Here is a 13,630-nt window from a genome sequence, read left to right as displayed (position 1 = left end):
GAGCTACTTAGGCCGTAGTGAATTGAAGTTTTACATTGCAAGTCCTGCCTGGGAAACAGCGTTCAGTTACGTCTATAATTGTCCTTGTATTGAATCTTGTCCCATTGATCTCAAACAAAAAAATGGATAACAAGATAATCATATTGTTGGAGAATATATAATCACTATGGGTCTTATTGTTAGTGAACATTTAGTGAACATTTAGAGACAAACTCAAACCAACTGTGAGGCATCGGCAATCCTAATTGAAATAATTTATGTAACACAATGTAAATAGTTGTTTGTTGCCTTAATTTTCAGGTCACCTTTTTTCAATCAGTAAGAGAAAATATATGAAGCTAGCGTAAATTCAGCCTGCAAGACCTAACCCCACCCAATCTACGTCCACTGCTACGCCAGGGCGCACCTCCTCTGCACCTCCTCTGCACCTCCTTTGCACCTCCTCTGCACCTCCTCTGCACCTCCTCTGCACCCAATCAGCACACAGTCTGGCCCATTTAAACCCTATTGCAATTCGACTCGGCCGCTTCAGACCGTGCTGCGACCCACCACCTCCCCTTCTCCTCCTCTGCATCCCTCATATCGTCCTCATCATCCTCTCTTCCCTCTTCCTCTATCTATATCTACCGCCACCAGTCTCCAGGCCCTGAGGCGAGACATCTAATATCATTCTATTGTGGCACGCCCGTAATCGCAATGTCTTCTGCCGGGGTCTGAGTGTCAAATTACTCATGTAATAAGCTGGCTAAATGCTTCTTTCTATATTTGGGTCTGAGTCTCTCCAGGGTGAAATAACTTGTAATTTCAGAGCTTTGTTTGTAGACTTTGTGGGTGTAAATTGGATTACACTGGATGCACTTAAAGGAAGTTGTGAGCCGCCTGATGGATCAAGCCCACACCTCGCAAAGCTATCTATCCAAATGCCTTTTACAAGATACATTTGATTAACTGACTTAATTGGTAGAATTGTAAGTGCAACTAAGTAGATAATAACCAAGTTTACGCCTGTCTGGATAATGAATATATCATTTTATCGCTTTATAAATCCTTGCTGGAACAGTATTAGGACATTATTTTTTGTGAGCTCAACATTTATCAGGCAACATTTTATTTGCACGAGTGGGGAATGCGTTCTTTTTTTCGTAGTACAATAACATTTGAGCTGCACAGTGTCGAATAAGTCCCTTCTATGAGTAAATATTGAAGTACTAGTGTTTCATTCGCCTTTTATTTGTTACAGCTGTTTTTACAATATGTTGGGATTATCGTGCTTTAGGGTTATTGTGTCAGTATGTCATTGTTTATTGTGATGTTTTCTTTAGCAATCTATTCAAGCGCTTGGACATGTGTTATTGTGACTGGCCTGTGACACTTGTATGACGCTGCGTTGGTTGAGTGCCCTCTCACCCGTTCCCAGGCTCAGTCCCATTTGGGAGCTCCGTCTGCCTGGCACTGCACAGCCCTCCTGACGGGAAATGCCTGCTGCTAATTACACACAGGTGGAGCTCTGCGCACACGTTCAAATACGTCTGTGCATTTGTGAGTTTGTTTGTCTGCGACTTTATCCGTCTTTGTCATTGTCGTTGCTGGAAATAGTCCTAATTCTTCATCATGACGCCTGTGGAACTAATACATGAGTTAAAGGGGGTTGATTGATTCAATACGTGGCCTGAAGTTTGATTGCGTAACGTAAAACTGAAACCTTTGGGTCGCTATCTTAAAGCGGTCATTCGGATATGTTAGCGGTGCAGGCATGTGTGTGTATGAAGTTACAGAAAAACAACAATAGATTAATCAAAGTGGCAGTTTGCACATGTTCAGAGATGGTCAGGTTTCGACCGCTGCAAGTTTAAAAGCGCCGAGTGCCTGTCGAGTAGCACTGTTTGTGTGTCTATACCCATACGTGCGGATGGCTAGAGCTGCAGTTTACATTTGTCTCTGTAACAAAGGCCAGACCGCTTTGTGAACGGGAAGGGCAAATGAGTCAAACCAGTGTCTGCAGGGTTCAACAGTCTGTAGTCTTTATTGGCTATATTGGCGTAAACTTGAAGGTGAGGTAAAGCAGAGACAGTTTGTAGTATTATGTAACCTAAACATGTTTGTAATTTTGTGTTATTACGGCCCTTTTTTGATCTCAAACAAGTTCTCCTATTGAAATGTATCCAATCAATCACTTATAAACCAATTGCTCCCTTTTTGCACATTGAACCAGTCACAAGATTTGACACGACTGTGATTGGAGCGGGCAATGGGCCAAAATGAAGACGTGAGGATATATCAGAGAAACATGGCCTCAAATGTCAACCTCATATGTCCAAATGTAACCTGCACAATATATATAATAATCATATTTAGCACAGTGTCTTGTCCAGCAGGTCGGGTGATTGTGAACTGTTTTGCTTTATTGGCAAAACCCTCCAATCCCTATTTCTGTATCGGTTCATGCAGCGTACGTCACATATCATCAATAGAATTAAATTGCTGCAGGTCAGAGACATATTATTTCTACAAGAAGCGACAAGGGTTCTCTAGTAGTACTTTGCCAAAATTGTTCACAAATGGCTTATTAACCGATGGTGCAGTCAATGCAGATATCATGACTTTTGAAAGACTTTTCCACAGCTTTCCACTGACTTAAAACTAGAAAAGACGTTCATCATTGTAAGCACTAAAAGCACAAAACTGGGGATTATGCAGAACAATAGTGCGGGCCATAGAGCAGGTCGAGTCACAATATGTCAGTTTGGAAAATTAAAGTAGTCTACTTATTGTACTCTCTGTGCACGGCTGTAATGTAAAGTCATGTTTTTGTGTGCACCATCCATGTCAGGAACGTTATATGTAATTACCTCTCCTATAATTCACAAATGTATAATTGGTGTTAATGTATGTGTAATATATCTTTAAATAAAATGAAAAAATATTGTGGAGTCAAAATTTCCAAAAGCATTTGTTCAATAAAACCCAAAAGTCATGATTTTGCCTAAATCAAAACTGCTCCGTGTCTATCACAATCTGAACTATTCTGAGGTTAATCCCAGTTTGTCTTGAAATCACATTATGTTCCACCTCCATTCCGACATTTTGAATCGTTTAAAGGGTCTATTGATGTAAATGATTGAACGCATGGACTGTGAGCCCATCACAATGAACCAGAAGATTACTGGTAGAAAATGTGTGACAGTTTCTTTTCATCAAAACTTAATTCAAATCCGACTATATTTTCCACACAATCCCATTAGTCATGATTTGGCCCACATACTTTTATTAAACCAAACGCAGTCTTTGACCAGAGTATTAAAGTGCAATATTTCACTGTTTTGACATCTTGATATTGTTGTTCAGTTGGTTTCCATGGTTTATAAATAATGAAAACAATACGGAATCAAAGCAAAGAGTGGTATCTTCTACCGCAATTAATCTGTTCCTCTCGACGTTGCATCACATCCTTTTTCTGAACTCCTCACAAACAAATATGGATGACATGTGAGTTGTGCATCCGTTTTGGACTTGCCCAGTGTGAGCTTGCGTGCCGTGTCTTTTGGCCTCAGGTGGTCCTCACATGTCTCTGTGGCATTAAGTTAATCAGACTAATGCATGCAGCCGGCCTCCTCTATGGCAGAGAGAATAGTAATATGATAAACAGTGCAAATGAAGCGCAGTCTCCAGCATATCCTTCTGTGATAAGTGTGTTTTTTCCCCTTGTTTAACCTCGTCACTTCTTCCGATCATCAATCACACACACAGAGCTTTGAGTTTCAGAAAATTAGCCTTCCCTCTGTCAAACAATCAGCCCCCCACAATTGACTCTCATTCATTTGGAGCATGCCCAATCTCTGGTCTGTGTATACAGTGATGCCAGCCTGTGACAGACGGAGGACCTCACTGAGCAAAAACAAGCTCGCTCCACCATTGTTCACACAGAGAGGTTAAAGCCAGCCATAGCACTCTGCATCTGAAGCATTTGAAGTCATTTTTGGACCCAAACACACAATCTGAAACGCTTCCCCCGATTTCCAAGCAACGGGGTGGTGTTTTCAGTATTGTCATGTATCACGGGGTTTGAGCGCCGGCGCACTTTGGGAAAGCGCTTTCTTCTCCCGTCACTGTAAACATAAACATACATGCGAGAAGGCTGTGGGAGGCTTGAGTCATGCATTCAATTCGTCAAAGAAATTAGGCCATTCGTTTAAGTTGCTTTGAGTTTAGTGTGCTGTAGATTCATCTTGGGTCGAGAAGAGGTTTGAAAAAAGTATAAAAACTTAAAGTATGCTTCATGTGTAGGGACATTTTCCTTCTGCGTTTGACTCATCCTCATAGGGCAGCCTGTCAGGAGCAGGATGGGACCAATGTTGATTACTGTGCTCCGGGATTAGCCTGTTGTGGTGTTATTTTTAGATTGAAAAGGGCCACTGGTATGGGTGGTTCCCTCATTGTCATACGGGGGGACCTGGACACACCCTTCAAAGGAAAATCGAACAGTGGCCCCTCATGATGTAGAAATGTCCCGCTACTGTGCAAAAGTGGAATTAATGTGGAATTAAGCTACAATTGTTATTATTTGTATTTTCTTTTGTTACGTAGTGCGCCTCTAACATACATTTGTGGGCCTTGCTATTGATTTTAAAATATGTATCACAAATGTCAGCCAAAGCAGCATGACCCCGGGTAACAGTATTGAGTCAAACTTAATAGCGCTAGATTTTGCAGCTTATCACATTTCTCTTCCAAAAAAGGTACTGCCCGATATTAAAACACCTTTATCTGGTATAATTCTAAACAGGAGAAACCCAGACCAGGCTTTTATCAGCATTCGCCTGTGTGGGAGACGTCTCCTCTGAAGTGCAGACACAGTCGTTTCATGCTGCATCCTCAACAATTACACTCTAACTGCTTCATTACAAGTCTGCACCCCGGGACACATAATTAGGAGTAATTAGCCCAACACAGGCACACCTCTCCCCTTTACAAGACTGGGGTTCACACACTCGCAGACACAGATGAGCTGATTTTCCAAATAAGGCCATGTTATAGGTGGAAACACTGAGTCTGGCGTTTTCTTTGTGCTGAGGACAGTGTTGTAGAAAGTTACACAGTCAACATTTTGCACCAAATAATCTGTTAATTGTTGTACAATTTCAGCACTATAAAGCTGCAAAACGTTAAGAATGAACAATACATAATCCAGTATATTCTAGCAAAGGTAGGATTACATCAGTTTTTGGATGCTATAGAAGTTAACTCGACTTTAGCTATAATAATTGAAGTTGGACACAAACTTGGAGTCCTGAACTTCTTTACGTAAAAGCAAAGTGATGGAATTTGACAGGTTGAGCTTCATTACTCTTCCAGTGTAGGCTCCAACAACATTTCAAACATAACAAAACACATTCAGCGTTCATAGTTGTAAAAGCCCAACGTGTCAGTCTTGATTCCTTTCAACCTTTTGGATTTGAATAAAAAGAATTGGACTGATTCTTAGATGCAGACAAGTGTGTGTGTGTGTGTGAGTGTGTGTGTGTGTGTGTGTGTGTGTGTGTGTGTGCTTTTCACAATGTAGTCTATTACATTGACTGATTAATAGAGACATTGTTACTTGTGCTATTTTTACTCCAGAATCAGAATATTATCTGTTCTTTAGTGCACAGGACGTCCCAACAATACAGGCAAAAACAAATCAGATTAGGCTTAAATCCAAACATATTTGGCTCAGTTTTCATATCTGGAGTGTTTGTGCCCTGTGTCCTTCCAGTAAAACATGAGAAATGACCTATGCTGCTGATCTTGGGATGGGCTTGTGCATCATTTATCAGTTATCAAAAGCCTGTATTGTGGTTTGAATCTATGGAGAAAAGGGACAGGAAGAGGACGGTTGTGACTTTTTTATGTTCATAAATCTGTTTTCGGCCCTGACCCCGAAGCATTCAACTCCCCCTCGAGACGACAAGGAGCCAGGCTTTAAAAACACTCACATGTGCTCTCACTGTACTAAACTACACCCAAAATATGACACAATCCATTACATGTATAGTTAGAGGTGGGAAATGTGTCAACATTGTGTTTCTGTTTTTGAAGTTTGAAGTTCCGTTTATAGTAAAAAAGAAAAGAAAAGAAATGCTACAAAAATAAATGATTAAACATTGAAATTAAAAAATAAACTTTCAATAATAAGGTTGTATTTCTGCACTTTTGGGATTCATTTTACATACGTTTCACATTTGTCTGTTAATAAAACGTTTAAAGACATGTTTGAAGACCTTTCTGTTGAATGAACCAAATATTTACACATTCATTAATTGTGTTCATAACATATACAACATTCTCTGACCTGTGAAATCACCTACAATGTTTTTCATAGATGTTCCGTAACTTAAATCACTCGTTCATCATTTACACAATTGTCAACGGCAGTGGAAACTATCTTAGTATCTTATGTTATATCATATATTAAGGAGACAGCTGTGGAGTGGCAGAAGAGCTTAACCATGTGTGTGAAAATATCAATAATAATGAGTAAAATTAAGCCTTTTTAGCTTTTTTTTTGAGAAACACAAGTCTGAGTCAGAGAAAAGAGAGCTTAACTACTTGAGTAAATCATGAGTAATTTCCCGCGTGAGACCTGTAGACAGTATTGTACCCATGGGGCTGGTAAAGAGGTGAGTTGAATCGAAAAGCCTGTCTTATGTAAGCTGTCTTTGACCAGAGAGGACGATTGTTTATGATGCTTTCCCGTGTGGAGCAATCCATTCACTCGAGGGACTCTGTACAAACTGTTCATGTAACGTCAAGTGCGCTTGTTAAGGACGAAGTTTTACAGCATCCAAAATGTGCACGTTCATTTATGTCAGGGATATTTTAGGGCTGTAACGACATCAAACGTGTGTAATTGCACCACAATTCTGAGACTAAAACACTACCTCAATCTCAGCGGAGCCTAAATTTACCAACATATATGTACGGCGAGGCAAAATCTAGAAACTGGGAACCATTTTATGTACAAAATCAAACCAGAGACCATACTTTACACTAATTAGACATGAGTTTATATTTTGGTGACGGAACACACTTAAACAGTTGCAAAATGGGCTGCATGCAGAAGTGGTGCTTTGCGGACAAAAGGTCAATGGCTGGTTGTGAACATTACGGACAAATCCAACGGCACTTTCCGCAGTGAGTCAGACCGAGCTGAATCTCAAGCTCTCCTCAGGACGTAAACACAGAGAGCATGGATGTGTGGAAGAGAGGATCAGGGCAGCTGGAGCACATCCACCCACCAGTGAGACATCAGACATCACTCTCAAATAAATCTCGCCGTAATTATAAACCCCCCGCGCCTGGAGAAGACTGAATACGTGGGCCCTCTAAATGCATCACGCACACGTCTCTGCTTTTTAACTACTCTCAGTGTGCCCGCTCTAAAAAGCCACTAACAATAAATCGTTTTCCTTCCTTTTTTCAAAGTGAAGAAAATCAACATGAAAACATCGGGGTTGTTTGCTTTTAATAAAATAATCACTGTTTTCTCCTTCAAACAGGGTCCTCTCGGCATGGATGGCAAACCAGTGAGTAAAATCACATGCACAGAATTTGGCTGAAGTTAAGTGCTCTTCTCTAACTCTTTGTTCTCGTTTCAGGGTCTACCAGGTCTAAAGGGGAGTCAGGTAGGCCGATCGACACCTGTTACTGTTATTGAGCAGCTTGTATCAGTTTCATTCATAAAGTCTGAGTACGTGTCCAGAGGGCAGGTGATAGTTAGCCCCATCGCATTAATCTTTTTAACCGTCCCACTGGGAGCGATGAGAGGGAGGAGAGTCCACTGTCGGAAGCCATCTTGATTACTGCTGTTGAAAGGACTCCGCCACATCAGAGCGAGCGCGAGAGAAACAAGAGCGAGCCAAAGTAGTAAAAAGCCTTTTTTTTGGAACTTTTTGAACTGGGAAATAATTTATTAGTTGAAAATGTGCAATAATCACCACAAATCCGACCTCCCTCTCCCAGATTCTGTAAATCCTCTGACAAGACACGTCACAGCAGCGTAACGTGACTGCAGAGAGTCGAATCGAAATAAGTCCAAGCACAAACAAGCACTTGTCTGAAAGACCAAATTAATCTTTTTGGACTTTTTGAAAGCTGTTGGTGGCAACAACCGGACTGTCCATCAAGTTGTCTCTGAAGTGCTGCCATAGACACAGCTACACCACTGCTAAGGAGATAGTGAACTCAGATAAGCCTGTTGATCTAGTAATAATGTAATACACAAAATCTAGTACGTAAAAAACATATTAGAGGTTTATTTCAGATTACATTTCCTAATCTCTGCCAACTGTTCCCTGAGTCAATAATCCCTGTTGTGCAGAAACAAACACATCCTTAAACATGATGCGGTTCGTTTATTTCTTTGTCTATTTATTTACCAGGAATGTTTTTCATATTTCCCTGCCTGTCATCGTGCGGTCAATCCCATTAACAAAGTGCTTATTTTCCTGCATTATTTGTCTTCCTTCTCATGTCGTGAACACAATCAGAGCTCCACTACTGAGTGAAGGTCTGCCAGACGGGCATGATGTGAGGAGGAGATGGAATAAGGAGCAGACTATGGAAGATTTAGAGATGGGAGATGGACAGGACTTACACTGTGTTAGAAGTTAGGGAAAATGTACAGGAAGAATGTGTAAAATGAACAGCTCACAGCCCGCAGGGTCAAACCACTACTAACAATTATTACATGTTTGCATTTGTATTCACAACTAAACCCTAAACCATAAATTGCCTTTTTTCAGTTACATTCACTCAGTACATTTTCCTCTCAATCAAGTTTTTGTATCCCTTTGCATCGCTTGACCTATTCTAGAACTTCATTATACTTATTTCATATTTGCTTTGTCATCTAACACTATATTGAACTGAATAATACCTAAAGTTTGCAGTGCCCATTATCAATACCAGCTTATCTGTGGATTTCAGAGTGATGAAAAATAGGGATGGTTGCCATTGCATTTAAAAATGAAATTCAAAGTTTAAATCTTTTCAATGGGCTAAAGTCCTGAAAAAATTGAAGAAGTCCTGATTAAATCTTGATAATTCTCTCTTTTCACATTAAAGTTCAATTTCATAAAGCTGGTCACAAACTTGAGCATTAGAAGCACGTTCAAATATTCCACTGTTGTTTGTTAAGTCGTGTTCCCAGTAATCGAGAATAATCGTTAAATCGTGTAGTTTCTTCTCACTAAACCTTGATATCGTGACATCCATATTCCTCACAGATATTGAGTACTCCCTAGGCCTGTGAGTCACTGCGTTCGTCGCTATAATAAAGTATTTCCTGCTCTTACTGTGGGCTTGAACACTTGCTGAAGTCTGAAGGAGAATGATGCAATGCCCCTCGTCATACCAAACCTGATTTATGACCTCCAACTGTCTCCTCTTGTCTGTTTCCCCCTATAGGGACCAGCTGGGCCCAAGGGAGAAAAGGTATGTCTCTATATTTTCTGGAAATACATTCAGTCTCGACACTGTATAGAGGAATCTCAGCTGCTTTACGTAGTGAAACTGTAAATCCATTTTTGTCAACTTAGTCTACTCTTCGTTTTGCCGATTGTGGCTCAAACGCACAATGCCAACAAACAAACAAACAAACAAGCAAACAAGTGTACATTAACATTAGGGATGGGCCAATAGGGACTTTTTTAAACAAAATTTTGGCTTGTTGCTGTTGCCGATAACCAGCATTTGCCGATACCGATATTTACATTTTTAAATCCATGGCAAGGCCCACAAATCTGTTTTTGAGTTGATGTAAAGACACAACAAATTAATTTTCACTTATAAATACATGATGATTAAAACTCGAATAGTAACGAATTTTTTTGTATTTTTCTGGGATATAAAATCATTTGTTGCACGATTGTGTAAACATACAACCATATTTTTAAGCCTATTTGCTCTTCTATTCCCATATTTACTCATTTGTCTGTTAAAGAAAATGATCGGCATCGGTAAATGCAGACGACATTATAAAGACTGCACTTCCCAGCACCCCAAACTGTCAATTATCTCCACTCACTTTCTCACGTCAGGGTCCTAAACAGGTCAAAAGGCCTTCCATAGCGTTCAATGATAGCCAGATGTTTGATTTTTTTTTTTCATCAGTCCAAGATGTTTGCAACTGTTGGTCCTGGCAGCGTAAACCTGGTGCATGTGGTCATCTGCTGTAGCACTCGAGAGAATAAAGGTTTCCCGATAAGAGCTAAAGTAAATAGCGCCTGTCAGAAGCAGTGGCGAGTCCGAGGAAGTTGGATTGTAAATGACAGACGATGCCAATGCAGAGATTCTGCTTCCTTTATGCAATCACTCAGGTAGTTTTAGGGATGAGAACATGGGCTGGACAAAGCTCGCGAGTGTCACATCATTGTAATTGTGGAAGCTATCCAGTGATTTATGCAGTAGATGTCCACATTATGCACCCGGAGCACAGATGACCCCAGTGTTATTTCCTGTCCGTTCGTGTGCATTAGTTACAGTACAAGCTGTCGGTTTAGTTAAACAGTAGCAGTGCACGCCTATGTGTTCCATACTGTGGCGTTGTAAGCTGACAAACGGCATTTTCCTGTTTCTCTTGCAGGGCGACCGTGGAGACGTGGGGCCAAGGGTAAGACACTTTGTTCCTTTGACCAATAGTGACCCTAAAAGAAACATACAATATAGAACTGTGCAATGAACCTAATACAAGCCAATATGTACAATGTTTTAAATTCCTTGGGGCCCAATTCTTTCAGTACAATTGAATTTGTATAGTCCATAATAATCAGTTTTAAATCATGCATTAAAAGTGTTTTTTTTTTGTTTTTTTTAGAATGTTACTCTTGTAGCATGTTGTATTGCTAATGCTAATGTTGGATAGCAATAGGTAGGTGGCCAATTTGTTTAGTCTACACATTCATTTTTGTGCAATACACCAGTCACACATAATTGTGTTGGGATATATGGAATCAGTTTGAGTAAATGTTTCAAAAATAATGACCCACTTATTAAAATGCAAAATGTTATCTTTTATAAGCATTAATAATACATCCTGACAGACTTCACACATGCTCCAGTGACCATTTAAAGAGTTAAAACTATAATGAATGAATAATGAATCAGCAACACCAAAACTGAACTGACACCTAAAGCTATACCAGACCGATCATAATGAATTAATACTGTAACTGAGACCAGTCATCCAACATTTCAGAAAGTACTTCCTTGTTATCTGTTCAGTGGAAAGAAACTCCTGAACACAACCACACTGTAAATATGGACTGATTACAGGTTTACAGAATGCGTCCATGTCACTCTCAACACTTTTAATAGTTCAAACTCAAGTGTGTTTACCCCAGCAACAGGATCCAGGCTCTCAGATGAGGTTTTCCCTCTGCCCACAGCCTTCAAAGCCAAAGGGAGTGAACATTAGATCAAAAATGACCTGAAAACTCATCCCCATCAGCACTGGTTGGTTGAAGGCAGTGGGCCAAGAGTGCCATTTCAGCCTAAACCAAACACCGTGTTCAGCAGCCTCCAGTGGCATGGATCCGTCTGGAGTGGTCGTTTCATGTAATATTAATCCTCCCTGAAGGAGATCAGGGCAATTATCTTTCTTCCATGTGGTTTTAAATGAAACTCCTGGCAGTGGTTTGGACACTGTAAAATATCTGTCTTCTCACTGTTCCTATTAACCAAGTGTTACTATGGCAGAAATATGACCTTTAACTTTATTAGAAGTTAGAAAGTGTCCCTGCTGAGGTTCATTTGTGAAGCAACCAAACAACCAAAATGTTCATCTTTTCAAGGAAAGTGGGAATGAAAGTACTGTACATATAGTTCTTAATTACAGCGCTTAAATCATAGATAGTATATTTTAACAAGACATGTGTTCAGCAAAACCAAAGCCATAAATAAAAAAAACTAATAGCTCCATTTATTCTGCCCAATTTGTAAAGCCATCCACTTCTACTACTCTGGCACAAACCTCTCCAAATCATAAATCCAAATGTTGGACCGTGGTAACGTTGTACCACAAAGTCGAGTGCTGGCAAGCTACTTAATGGTAATGGTTAATGGCTTAGGATTGACGCAGAGTACATTGACAGATCAAGTCAGATTTATGATGTGGTTTAAAAACATAACGGGACATCTATTAAATGTTTCAGAGAAGTCTTTTGGATTTTTAGCTTGTGTTTGTGTAGGAGTTCAATCATTTTGACTGAGTGTATCCAAATGCTAAATATTGTCCTTGGACTTGGGTCAGAGGCTTTGATATCTTTGGCTACTTTTTCTTGCCGAGAAATTCAGACTATTTCTTCAAACACACTAAGGTTAAAACATCTGCTTAGAAACCCATGAAATGAGACTCATTAATAATTAAGCAAATAGTTATCAGCTCCAGTAACAGTGATATCCAAAGTGTCTGTTCAGTCAGTGTCAGCTTTGCCCTGGATCGTCTCTCGAAGGATAACAGGAAGTGGCCATGCATCTCTGTCTGCCTTTTACTTCCTGTCAATCCATCTTCTTCACTTGTTTTGTCGCTCCATCGGGCACAGGATAACAAAGGCATTAAAATGTCATCACTTGTGGAGGTTACAAAGTCAGATGGGTTTCACCCCATTGTCATATTTGGCATGCAAAATTATATTTTTAGAAACAGATCTGAAAAACTAAAAACACTACAAACGATTTGGCCCAGTCTTAGAAGAGGTTTAGCACTCCTCGATTTAAAGGTGACTCGAATTTGCCCCTAAGTAACTTGAAACCTAGTTAAAATTGTCAATACAATTGCCTTCAATTCGCGTTTTTAAACCTGCTTAAAGCCATTCATTATTACCGCAGCAATCACTACTGGGGGCATCAGTAAAAATGCACGCTGAGGTTGAAATCGCAGCTGTATTAAAAAACAGGTCCCAATTTAAGTTTCATCCTGAGCCAAACCCAGTCTCTGGCCTCCCTCTGGGTAGACCTGCCTGAGATCTGATTGGACCATTGTAGAAGTACAGGAAAGACCCCCCTGTGAGGCATGTGGGTGTTGAAGGAGCATCTGTGGCTGTGACAGAGGAGACAGTGATGTGAATGAGTGAATTCACATCCCTGTGCCATAAAGCAATGATTGTAACCACAATCATTGCTTTATGGACGGAGTGTGATGGTTTACATTGTGTGAAATGTAAGGTACAGGTTAACACTTTGTTATCTTATGTTATGCATACATTAAAATACATTCCATTGTCAAAGTTATATCATGAACGAAACCGCAAAATAAGGTTTTTCCTCATTAGTGACAACTTAACGCAGAACTAAGTAACTCAATAGAATGCCACCTGCAGATCCCTTGTGAAAATACATTGTCAGAACATATTTGTCAGCTTTTTCCCCTTTCTTTGGCAGAATAAGACAGAATAATTGCATTAATAAAACATTTCACAAATATTAAAAAAGAGCCTGGGTTTCTCAGAAGAGTTGTCTACAGGACGATGTCGGCAAATGCTGTAAGGCTGATTTTCCGCCCAGAGACAGCAGGGGGCGATGACGGACACTTAAATTGCCCCGATAATACATTTTAAGACGTCCAATAAGGTGAAAATGTTACTTAGTTCTGCTT

At 40.1% G+C, this 13,630-nt stretch overlaps 1 protein-coding gene across 1 annotated transcript in view; it reads left to right on the top strand.

The window, feature by feature from the left end:
- col23a1b (collagen type XXIII alpha 1 chain b) overlaps positions 1–13,630 on the top strand; it is a 148,166-nt gene that overhangs the window by 123,573 nt on the left and 10,963 nt on the right. The window contains exons 6-9 of the mRNA XM_072439105.1: positions 7,536–7,562; positions 7,635–7,661; positions 9,445–9,471; positions 10,622–10,648. Of these exons, the coding sequence (XP_072295206.1) occupies positions 7,536–7,562; positions 7,635–7,661; positions 9,445–9,471; positions 10,622–10,648 (108 nt within the window). The remainder of the gene's footprint in view (positions 1–7,535; positions 7,563–7,634; positions 7,662–9,444; positions 9,472–10,621; positions 10,649–13,630) is intronic.

The sequence above is a fragment of the Eucyclogobius newberryi genome, unplaced genomic scaffold (assembly GCF_026437365.1).
Source record: "Eucyclogobius newberryi isolate DKJ021-1_F unplaced genomic scaffold, fEucNew1.0.hap1 SCAF_11, whole genome shotgun sequence".
In the NCBI taxonomy this organism is placed as follows: domain Eukaryota; kingdom Metazoa; phylum Chordata; class Actinopteri; order Gobiiformes; family Gobiidae; genus Eucyclogobius; species Eucyclogobius newberryi.
This window is presented reverse-complemented; position numbering and strand designations above follow the sequence as displayed.